This window comes from Fopius arisanus, unplaced genomic scaffold, assembly GCF_000806365.1.
Source record: "Fopius arisanus strain USDA-PBARC FA_bdor unplaced genomic scaffold, ASM80636v1 scaffold00094, whole genome shotgun sequence".
Classification (NCBI taxonomy): Eukaryota; Metazoa; Arthropoda; class Insecta; order Hymenoptera; family Braconidae; genus Fopius; species Fopius arisanus.
Window position 1 is genome coordinate 86,810 of NW_011887833.1, and position 11,238 is coordinate 98,047.

Below are 11,238 nucleotides of genomic sequence, written 5' to 3' on the forward strand. Positions count from 1 at the left end.
TGAGGAAAAGGGAAAAGTTTCCGTGGCGAGGATGGATATTTCATCTTGGAGGATTCTCTCACACGCTTTTTCGTGGATTTCAGAGTCGCAAATGTCGAAATATTTGAGATTGGCGTAACGGTGGGCCTCAGTCTTTTTTAAAGTCGTGAAAATTTCCGCGAATTTTTGCTGTTCCTCGTTGTCTTCCTCCAGGCTCTGGAATCTCATCCATTGATAATGGAGGGTGTAGTCGGAGTTGTTGAAGATCTTGATGGTTTTGTCGGTGGATAGTCCAAGGAATGTGTTCTCCATCTTGAGGTATTCCGTGCTCAGACTAATTTTACAATTGGAAGTGGATCCTCGGACTCTAATTCTTACAAGTTCTCCAGTCTCGTATTTCAGAAAGATGAGACCTGTGAAATTTCCAACGGTTCGAGAAATAAAGTTCAAGGTGAATTGATGGGTTTGGCAGGGACTTATGATTCCGTTGGAGGGTCTCATTGAGAAATGGGGATTCCCCGAGGATAACTTGAAGATCGCTGGGGCATTCCCAAGGTTGAGGATGCTGAGCGGCATTGAAGAGGAAATTTTTGGTGCTGTGGGAGGCAAGGTGATCATGTCGGGAAAGTCCAGGATGGGCCTTGGACCTAGGGCTGAAATAATTGAATAATTCGTCTGACGTCTGACCAAGAATTACTCTCACTACTCCAGCTGCAAATTATTCATCGATTTCTTTTGGTTATTAATTCTAGTATTTCTGAATAATCGGCTTACCGATTATTGGAACATTAAATAATCCTAAATCCGTCGAAATTTTCAATTGATAATAATAATCTTCCGCCTTATCTGGAGAAAATTGAAGATTATAAACATGAGACATTCCAGGTGCTACTCTAGTATTAAAAATCGATCCTTTGAACTCAATAAAAAATTCTGCATCATTTTCTGATACAATCCTGATGAAATGGGACTCCTGAAAATGAAAAATTACAAAGCAAACGGATAAACTTGTGCATAAATTCAGCCTTCCTTACCGTGTCTATGTTTGCAATTGTAATTGCAGTACTGTATTTTTTTTGCGGGGAGAAATTTTGAAAAATTACCACCCCTGGTGTTATTCTGAATTGACTAGGATGAGAGAATCGCGGTTTTGTTGTGGTGAGCACTTCTAGTCGCTCTTCTACCGACATCAGAAGTTGCGTCTTGTATTCCGAAGGAAGAAAAGATATTGCACTGATATTTTTATCGTCCCCCTGACCACAATGCTCTTCTCTTGAGCTGATAAAATGTGACAGAATATCCATCACGTCAACTTTCCGATTAAATTCTTTCTCATTAAATTCCTCCAGATCCATTTCTGCTTTTTTTATCGCCAATCGCGCAATTAACGAGTCAATTATTCATCCGAGATAAATTAATCTTCATTGGTTTAAATCATTACATCCACTTCCAGATCATTGACTCCATTTAATTGACAATTATTCCTATTCGCGATTAAACACCAACTTCATGAGGAAGAATTTTTTTTTTTTTATTAAAAAGGACTTTAAGTGGTTAAGAAATTTATTTGAGGATTCGAGTACAGTTTATCTAGGTGGAATTGATACGATAAATGATCTGCAAGGAGAGGGCATGGGACAAGGCATAGGACAAGGTAATGGACAAGGTGGTGGACAAGGTGGTGGACAAGGTGGTGGACAACAAGGCTTCGGACATGATGCCATACAATTTATCTGGTGCGGAGGGGGACAAATGGGAGGGCAACAAATTTGTATCACTGGCGGACAGGGTTTGGGACAGGGCGATGGACAGGGCAATGGACAGGGCAATGGACAGGGCGATGGGCAAGGACTTGGACAACACGCTGGAGACAGTTGACAAGTGGAAATTCCTTGATTCTGTCTAGGAGGCGGGAACGTCAGGGGAGGAAGGCAATATTTTTTCGGTCCACATGCGGCTTGAAGAAAGCTCAATGGAACACAGCACTTGGGTTTTGGACAGGGTGGAGGGCATGAATCCTGCGGTGGGCATGTTGAGGGACTTGGAAGAATACAAAGACGTGGACGTGGGGTAGGGCATGGAGGAGGTGAACATTTCGATGGGCACTCCGGTATCTTCGGGGTACAGCAAGGGTTCACTACTCCTTGAAAGCAACACACTCCAGGACATGGGCCCGGAGGACATCCGAAGGGCGGGCAAGAGATGTTGCAGCATTCTGGCTCTGGTTTTCTAAATTTTAATTACTCTCATAAATTTGAACGTTCATCATCATTAGTCGTTTGTATTTTAATTAATAAAAAATAGATTTACTAACCGATCCTCTATTTCACAAATGATCTTCCCCAATTCCTCCAAAAAATTTCGGTTACTCTTCTTGCAATGCGCCATAACAGATTTTTTTGTTCAATTTTAATTTTCCTCTGAGTTCGACTGCACGAGAATTTTGATGTGCCAACCGCACCACCACCTATTTACATGAACGTATTAATGTATGAAGTGCCAGTCAATTATTTCAATCCCCCACAAAAATAAATGAAGACAAATTCACAGCATGAATTCCACGATCTATATTTTCAAAATTTTCTACAAAAAGTACACTGATTATAAAAATACTAACGAAAAACATTTCAAAAGAATCATGACGACGAATTAAAATGCTTCTCCCCAGCTCGCTCTCAATTATGTGGTCCTGAATAATATGAATTTGGAATAAATTCGGGTTTTCTCCCTATGTACTTCACTCCTCCAATAATCCTTGGTTCTTCAAAATACTCCCTAACACAACACTGTCCTTCTTTTAAACAACTTTTCGGCATCTCTTGAAAATATTCTTGCCTTTGGTGCATATCAAATGGCTGAAATGATTTGCCAGCACCCATACCCTGATTACTCCCAGAAGTACCCCCTTGAACTTGATTATTAACATGAGCCTGGAAATGATTTTTGTACCCTTGAGCGGGGTCGCCTATATTTCTAAGGGCGGAGGCACAATTCTGGGGAATCCCATCTGCAAGAGTTGACTGCATCCCATAAAACTCATCACCCTCAATTCTTCTTGGATACACTGGCATCGATTCATTCATGCTCCTCTGCTGAATTATTATCGGTGGAGGAGGATTATCAGGGTTCCTCCTGTTCTCAAGGCCATTAGCTCTTGCTTCCCTCTGAGATTGTTGGAGAAAATAATCTGGTGGTCTATGTGGCCAATTCTGAAAAAGACCCTCCTCAGGCTCTTGGGTGCCATTCAATTTTATCTGCTTCTCCCTTTTCTCTAAATTATCTAAATACTCTAAGCCTTTTCTATTCACTGGGTTCTTCAGGGCTTCCATAGCTTCTTTGATGGTTGCTGCGTCCTGGAGTCCATTGTTCTGCTTCTGTCGCTTGATAACGTCTTTGTATGTCTTCAGTTTCATCAAACTTGAAGGTTCTACTCTTGATTTTCGATCGTAATTAATTACCTCTTGATGATTCTGTGATTCCAATGTTGGCAACTGCTGAGGAACAGCATCTGGATTATTCGGATGAAGCGGTTGATGGTGCGGATGGTACTGAGGAAAATTGGAAATTTGCTGAGTGTGATGCGGATGATAATTATACTCTGTTTGTTGTTGCTGTTGTTCATAAAAGACTGGATTTATTATTTGCGTCAGATTCTGTTGCTGCGTCTGGTTTTCATGATTTTTTTTATAGCGAAGGTCTTCCTGGTCCTGTTGTCTCATCTGTCCGTCGGACTTGTCCATTTCCTCGAGAGTTGCGTGAGACACCCAGGGAGGAGTGATATGCATCATCCACTCTGGTTTCTCATCCTTATCAAGTTTAGTAATCCTTTTTCTTCTAGGCTGTTCCGTATTTTTAGAATGTTGTGACGAGCTGTCAGGGTTATCCAGTTGATGAAGGAACAGCAATTGCCTCTGTTGTTCAGCCAAAAGTCCATCGAATTGGCGTTTGATAATCTCATCAGGGAAACCCTGTTGCCTCAAAATTCCCACTAATTTCTCTTGATCTTGAATCATCTCTGGTGTGAATTCAAGTGCTTTAAAAGATTTTTCATTCTCTGGACCGCGTTGACGGGGAAATTCTCGCTGTCGGAATTGCTGTGCAGATTGTTGATGAGGATGTGTCACAGGAGAATAATTTTTATTATGATCTGCTTGTCGTACAACTTGATGATGCTGGTGGAGCTTGTTGAAATTTTGATGGTAAACCTGTTGCTGGGACATTCTGCTTCGATTTATCAATACATCTTGGGGCGACGTCATACCTAGTCCGGGAAACTGTTGGTAATATATTTCTTGCGGAATTTCTTGGACACCAGCGAATTGCACGTGATTTTCTGGGCTGTGATGGTGATCAGCTTGAGATATATGTTGACTGGACATAACAGTATTTTTTCCACCGACCGGTTGTCTCTCCATTTCTTCAGTCTCTCTTTTCTTCAAGAAATTTCCTTCTGACTGATGTCCACTGATCAGTCGTTCTTCGTGGTCCAGTGATTTTGGCACATAAGGACGATGAGGCTGTCGTTCCGGTGATCTTTCGAGGGGTACAACGTTGAAGACTTCCGGGTGGCTAGACTGCTTCGGCATCGGTTGAGGAATTTGTTGAGGTACCACTGGAGTGTGCAAAATGTCACCATCACCAGTCATTTGGAAAGGAGGCAATGTCGTCTCGACTCTGGGAGATGCATCGAACCTCCTGAGTTCTTCTGCCGGAAAATTTTTCAGTCGTGGAGAAAATTCAGATGATCTATCGATTGATGTGAATTTGGTTTTTGGACCTGAGGGTTGTCGATGGGTCTCTGAAAATTCCGGCGACACTTCAGGGTGATCATGTTGAATGGCTTTTTCGATGGGCAGAGGCCCTGAAGGCTCTGAACTTTTTGGGTAAGCAGTTGTCTTGGAATTTGGATGAAAAGCAGCTACACTCGCTCGTTTCTCCAAAACTTTCTGTTTACGACTGACTTCCAATACTTTTCTGCAATTGTTCATCGATTTTCCGAGTGATTAATCGGTTGTGAGAATTCATTGAATTATTACCTTATGATTGCGACTCACCTTCGATTCATTCTTGGAGGAATAGAAATAATGAGTAATTTGACGAAGGAATAGGAATGTGATAACGACCGAGAGCCCCTTTATAGGAATTTTGGTGAATTTATGGGAGAAGCATTGAGTGAACTGCAGAAAACTCGAGTGATTGACAGATACAGAACTTTCGTTTCTATAACAACGAGGTGTCGACAATTCGAATTACATTGAATTGAGAGAGAGTGAGTTGAGAATGAAATGAAAACAAAAAAATAAAGTGTAAAATATTTTATTTCTTTACATTTTCGGCGTGTCCTGTTTTTTTTTTAATTCAAGGACAACGACAGTATCCCTTTGAAGTACATAAATTATTAAAAAAAAATTGTGAGTAGGAAATTTCATCGATAATACAACGTCGGAAGACATGATTTCTTCAGCGCTTCACAAGAAGTAATCGTGGGTACATGTGGACGAGGATATCATTGATATTTCAGGTTACACTGGATATCCCCAATCCTGTTTCACCATGTCTGATAATTTTTCAGCTATCATGTAGGTAGGGATATTCGTATGACCCGACATAATTTCAGGCATTATCGATGCATCAGCCACTCTGAGGCCTTGAATGCCGTGTACCTGAAAGCCAACAGAATATGCAAAAATCTCGAAAACAACGATAAAAGCCGTAATTAAAAGATGAATAATGAAAATATACCCTCAGCCTTGAATCGACAACTGCAGTGAGATCACCCTTAGGGCCCATTTTACATGTTCCCGAATAATGATAAATATTCATGGTTATAGTTCGAATGGCACATTCCCAGTATTGATCAGTGAATTCCTCAATACCCTGACACGCTTTGAATTTAGATTTAAATAGTTGACTGCCAAATCTGCGCATGGCCTTGGTTTCACTAATCCTCAGCGTGGCTTTGATGCCTTCGATGAGAATCCTGACGTCCTCTTTATCCGCCATATAATCCGGTATGATTATCGGTTTACTCTCAATATCGGGAGTGCGGAGAAGAATTTTTCCTCGGCTCTTGGGCCTGAGTAACATGGGAAATACCATCCAGGTGTAACTATCTTCATCAGCTGCATATGTTTCTTGCCAAACATCATCAGCAACTCCCAAATTATGACGGGCAGTGCTGACAGTAACGAATGAAGATGATGCGAATAACAATTCGATGTTTGGATAAGCTGTGTGATTATTCGGATCATCCACATCGAGGAAAGCCAGAGCTTCACAACCACCTGGTAATGTCAATGGCCCTGTTCGATAAAGGAAATATTCACTCAAGTAAGGATTAATGGGATTGACGATGTCATAGATGTGCAGTCCTACCGGTTGATTAATATGAAAGATGAGTCCACCATATGCAATGTGATCCATCAAATTTTCTCCCACTGGAAGATCAACTCTCGGATTTATCCCCATCTCTTTGAGATGATCACCAGGACCAATGCCTGATAGCATCAGAATTTGTGGACTTCCAACAGCACCTGCACTCAAAATTATTTCTTTATTGGCATAAATCTGATAAGTCTTGCCACCTTTGATGTACTCTACACCGATTGCTCGATTGTTGTCATCAATTAGAACTTTTGAAACTAGTGTATTCTTTGTCACTAGTAAATTTTCCCTGGATTTGGCTGGATGTATGTAAGCTCGGTTACTACTACATCTCATACCATCTTTGGAGGTTGTTTGAAGATAAGAAAATCCAACAGGCTCATCTGGATTATTATAATCAATAGTTTTATAGCCAAGCTCATTTCCTGCCTGGAGAAAAGCTTCGGCGAGTGGTGTCTGAAAATGTGCGTAATTAATATGAACAGGGCCATCATCATTGTGATGCTCTTTATCATTTTTCAGCGGTGGAATTTCCATAGTCTCGAGTTTTTTGAAATACGGCAGAACATCTTTCCAAGACCAGCCTTCATTGCCAAGATCCTCCCATCGATTGTAATCATCTGGATGTCCTCTCGTTGCTATCAAATAATTCAACACGCTACTACCACCCATGACTTTACCTCGAGGCAAGTTGCATCGTTTATCCGTCATTCCTCGGCAGTAATTATCAGAGGGTTCCGCTTGATATTTCCAGTTAATGTCATCTCTGAACTGGAGATCATTCACATGCACAGGTATATCCATAAAAATTGTCTCACTGGGTCCCGCCTCAATGAGGAGTACACGAAAATTCGATATTTCACTTAGTCGTGCTGCAATTGCAGCACCAGCAGTGCCTGCACCCACGACAACAAAATCGAATTCAGCACCGCTTTCTGGAGTGATCTCCGATGATTCCCAAAAAAGAAATCGTAGCGCATCATACATAAATTTAATGGTACCTATTATTGTTTTTATCACATTCTCGATAACACCAAAGGGCTCGTCGCCGTATAAATTAATATATATTTTTTCAGCGCAACAGCTCGCGGTAAGGCATGATAATATTAACAAACAAGCTATCTTTAGCCGTCCGTGGGAAAGGCTCAATTTGAAAAAATTTAATGACAGCTGCATTTTAATTGGGCGTTTAGTTGTAACCGAGGGAATTCAACTATAGAAATCGTCCTTGAAAAAAAATTGCAGATGCTACGAACACATTCGATCACATTCGATATTTGCTATTTATGAAAAATATTTAATGCACTATTTCAATCACTTCATCCAGCGTCACTGAATTGAGGACAAATTTAGTACTAGCTCTGGGATAGTAGATGCGCTCACTGATACGGATAACTCGTCAATTGCACCTCCCCGGAAAAATAGCAGATTGTAAATTTCAAAGCGCTATCATTTGTACGATCCTCCACACAGAAGCTATTACTCACTCGACAATAAACTATCCCACTACTTGGTCGCATCATCTATTATTCCATAAATCTAAGTAATTCCTCCACAATCACATACATTGAATTTTCATATATTCCCACGTTTTCTGTGTCATACATCTAATTATTGTGCAAATCCGTAACGTTTGATAAGCCAACGTCGACAATTGATACCGCGACACCGCGTAACATTATCTAATAGTGATAAAAAAAGATCGATGAAAAATGAAAAGTGAGGGGTCACTTGCAATTAATTTCCGTAATTATATCTCCCATTTGTCGACGTCAGCATTCCAGTATTGCACTAATTTCCAATTTAAATGGGATTACTACGGCCTACATGCTTATGCAGAAATATATATTGGAAAAATCCATATACAAATAATTTTTCGATAATGACCCAATTTTCATCACATAAGGTGACATGTAATACATAAATAATGATTATTTGATTCGATTCAATCCCACCTGATCATAGGTATTATCATAGTTATAGTCATTCATTAAAATTTCATTTTTCATCTTCATTAATTGCAAATCGATGAGGCAAAAGAATATCATAATCTCGGGGAATTTTCCAGGATGAATTAGTCTATCCAGTCAGGCAGTAATTAAACAGAAATTGAATCTCCTATAAAAACACATTAACATTTTTTTTCGAACGATTTTTTATTCTCCTTTGCATGCACGTGAGAAATTCCGGTATACCTGGAGATGATCATTCAATTTTTATCGATTTTTCTTGATAATTATAAGGAAGACCGTAAAAAGTTGTTTCGAAACGAATAGAATGTATTAATGTAAAAAATCGGATTAATGCAATAATTTTCACTGCTTTATTTTGAATTATTGCGCAGATTTTAAACAATTGCGAGTTAAAAAAAATATTCTGCATAAGAGTATGCAAGACAGGAGATTGCGTTTTCGATGAATGTGAAGGCCGAGTCGATGCCAAGCATTCATTAACAACGTAATTTATCGCCAATTGCTCTATCCTATTTTATACAGAGAGAGATATGCAAGAAAAAATTTAAACCGGGTAACCTGAGAATTCAAGAGGTGTCTTGTAAAATTGAACAAGATCACATTGAAAAAAAAATCCCATTACTCCTTATATGTTTTATGATTAAAAATAAAAATTAACATTGGATGTTTCTCCACTGGGACTAAATTCTAACCTCTCTCCAGTCCTCGACCGTCAATGAATTCTCGTCTCTAATTATTGTGGAAAAAATAATTTTTTTATTCACAATTATAAAAGCACATTTTGGATAGAGAAAAAATATTGGCAGAAGAATAGAGAGGTTAAGATCTATAGATTTCTCTCATAAAATCCAATAACAACGAGAATTATTTATTAATTTCCATGGTACATGTCATCTCAACTTGAAATAATAAAAAATATATCATTTCAGATGTCATTAACGAAGAAAACAACTCCGAATTTGCGAAGCAAGCGATTTAAGTACTCCGAATCCATGGTGAACGCCATTGATGCGGTCAAAAATGGAGGAACCCTCAACAATGGCGTATTAGCCTACAACGTTCCAAAATCGACGTTACACTCCAGAGTGACAGGAAAAATTATTGGAAAAGGAAAAATGGGACCAAAGTCTATTCTCACTGAAGACGAAGAGGAGGATTTGAAGCGTTGGATCTTAGAAAAAGCCCAGGTTGGATTTCCAATGCATGCAGATGAGGTGAAAGACGCCGTCCAGAAAATTCTTCTCGAATCACCAAGAGAAAACAAAGATAATTTTTTGTAGCATTTTTTTTTTTTAAAACATTGATGGCTTGGCATTTTCTCAAGATTCACATGTGGGGATTGAAAGGAATAAACATTATAATTTTTGCATAGAGCTCTTTTATTTATAATAGTGCAACAGGCTGACGTCAACAAAAAACAAGTCTTATTTATCACACACATAAGACAAATTCAATCATCGTCACCCCATTTATTTCCAACACACAAAACACATTTTCTATTGGTTCGTTTCTCATCCAAGGGGCTACGAAATAAAAATTATTTATCATTACGAGAACATTTTCTCACCAATTCTGTACAATTTCAATGTTTACATAATAAAAATAGTAAAACGATGATGCAGAATAGAATATAATATCGTCGCTTCACAAAATTAATGGAGAAGACGTTAATTCGAGATTGCTAGAAAAAAACTTTGGTCATTGTATTTTTTTCATTTGAAATTATTAATTAAAAAGATTAAAATAATTTTCGCGACTATTACAGCATTAACCGCGAATGAGGAATGTGATAAAAATGATTACACCATTCGATGTGTCTCATTTCCTTGATATCGTCCAGCGGTTTTCCTATACCCTGATAATTCGACTAAAATGTATACAATATATATTCTCTATTCCTTCCATTACTCATTATCCTCAGGCTACATTGAACAATTCGTCACCTGATATTATGCAATTATTGTAAAATTTCATACAATTAATTAATCATTAAAAAAAAAATGCATATACAATCCTTTCGCAACATAAACAAAAAACAGTTGAGATAAAAATAATAAAAACCAAATACCCTAGATAATTATAGACAACGGTCTTTTTCATCAGGAAATTATAGGATAAAATGTAACAATTAACGAAGATAGATCTTATGCACCAGAATAATTAATAATAATTCATGCTTGTGATGATAACCAAGAATAAAAACATTTCCCAATTTCATTGTTTTGGATTATTCAAATATTCGAGTTTCTTCATTGATCCTTCATATCGATCATGTTTTTTCATTGCTTCATTACTCATGATTATTGTAATAAGAAAAGTAAAACTTAACGATGATCTTGCATACATAATAAATTCGGTTTTTCATCGTGTCTTGATTTTATTGAGACAGTCACAAAGTGATGCAGTCTTCCTCCAATTAATTATTTTTTTCTAATCACTCATTCGGTTGTGTTCAGCATTATTTTCATCGATTTAGAAAAACCCCTGTGATCCAATTTCTAAGTACGTCAAATCATTTTTTTTATTGCTTCGATAAAATTCATTCTTTGATAAACATTTCACTTAGCGGCATCCAACAATTATTATAACACTCATTCATATTTTTTATCGGCGGAATAGAACAATCATTGAATCGGTAACATTGTATGTACTGTTCAGTTGAAAATATGTGGTAATAACATGAGATAAGGAAATCGAATAGAATTTCAACATCAAACTCGTAGATTTTTTTTAGAATTAATTTTTACACTCACAAACGTGTCTTTAATATTCCACACAGAAATTCCACATTTTAGGATAGGTGTAATTTCAATTAAATTTTTATACTCAAAGCCACATCTAGATCATCCAGATAGAAAAAAAAAAAACCTCTGAGCAGTGTCTCAATCAATAAACCTTCATT

General features: G+C 38.0%; 3 protein-coding genes and 1 long non-coding RNA gene across 4 annotated transcripts; 1 reads left to right on the top strand and 3 right to left on the bottom strand.

Annotated features, from left to right (window-relative positions):
• Positions 1-1,524: 1,524 nt before the first annotated feature.
• LOC105270737 (Male-specific RNA 98Ca) lies at positions 1,525-2,464 on the bottom strand. The gene is made up of 2 exons (XM_011311863.1): positions 2,294-2,464; positions 1,525-2,208 (listed from the first exon to the last, which is right to left on the bottom strand). The coding sequence occupies exons 1-2, from the start codon at positions 2,365-2,367 to the stop codon at positions 1,566-1,568; spliced, it is 717 nt and encodes a 238-aa protein (XP_011310165.1). The 5' UTR covers positions 2,368-2,464; the 3' UTR covers positions 1,525-1,565.
• A 79-nt stretch (positions 2,465-2,543) lies between these two features.
• LOC105270739 (putative mediator of RNA polymerase II transcription subunit 26) lies at positions 2,544-5,185 on the bottom strand. The gene is made up of 2 exons (XM_011311864.1): positions 5,034-5,185; positions 2,544-4,953 (listed from the first exon to the last, which is right to left on the bottom strand). The coding sequence occupies exons 1-2, from the start codon at positions 5,042-5,044 to the stop codon at positions 2,655-2,657; spliced, it is 2,310 nt and encodes a 769-aa protein (XP_011310166.1). The 5' UTR covers positions 5,045-5,185; the 3' UTR covers positions 2,544-2,654.
• Positions 5,186-5,279: 94 nt separating this feature from the next.
• LOC105270740 (glucose dehydrogenase [FAD, quinone]) lies at positions 5,280-7,963 on the bottom strand. The gene is made up of 2 exons (XM_011311865.1): positions 5,722-7,963; positions 5,280-5,642 (listed from the first exon to the last, which is right to left on the bottom strand). The coding sequence occupies exons 1-2, from the start codon at positions 7,537-7,539 to the stop codon at positions 5,502-5,504; spliced, it is 1,959 nt and encodes a 652-aa protein (XP_011310167.1). The 5' UTR covers positions 7,540-7,963; the 3' UTR covers positions 5,280-5,501.
• Positions 7,964-8,816: 853 nt separating this feature from the next.
• Positions 8,817-11,203, top strand: LOC105270742 (uncharacterized). Its single transcript, XR_892588.1, has 2 exons — positions 8,817-9,154; positions 9,266-11,203. It is a non-coding gene; the product is annotated as an uncharacterized lncRNA (long non-coding RNA).
• The last annotated feature ends 35 nt before the right edge of the window (positions 11,204-11,238 follow it).

Bases quoted from the DNA above. Each gene is read 5' to 3' on its own strand.
- LOC105270737 (XM_011311863.1), bottom strand. From the start codon at position 2,367: ATGGCGCATTGCAAGAAGAGTAACCGAAATTTTTTGGAGGAATTGGGG. The intron at 2,209-2,293 runs GTTAGTAAATCT...ATTAAAATTTAG, and splicing joins ATTTGTGAAATAGAGGATCG to AAAACCAGAGCCAGAATGCT.
- LOC105270740 (XM_011311865.1), bottom strand. From the start codon at position 7,539: ATGCAGCTGTCATTAAATTTTTTCAAATTGAGCCTTTCCCACGGACGG. The intron at 5,643-5,721 runs GTATATTTTCAT...GTTGGCTTTCAG, and splicing joins TTGTCGATTCAAGGCTGAGG to GTACACGGCATTCAAGGCCT.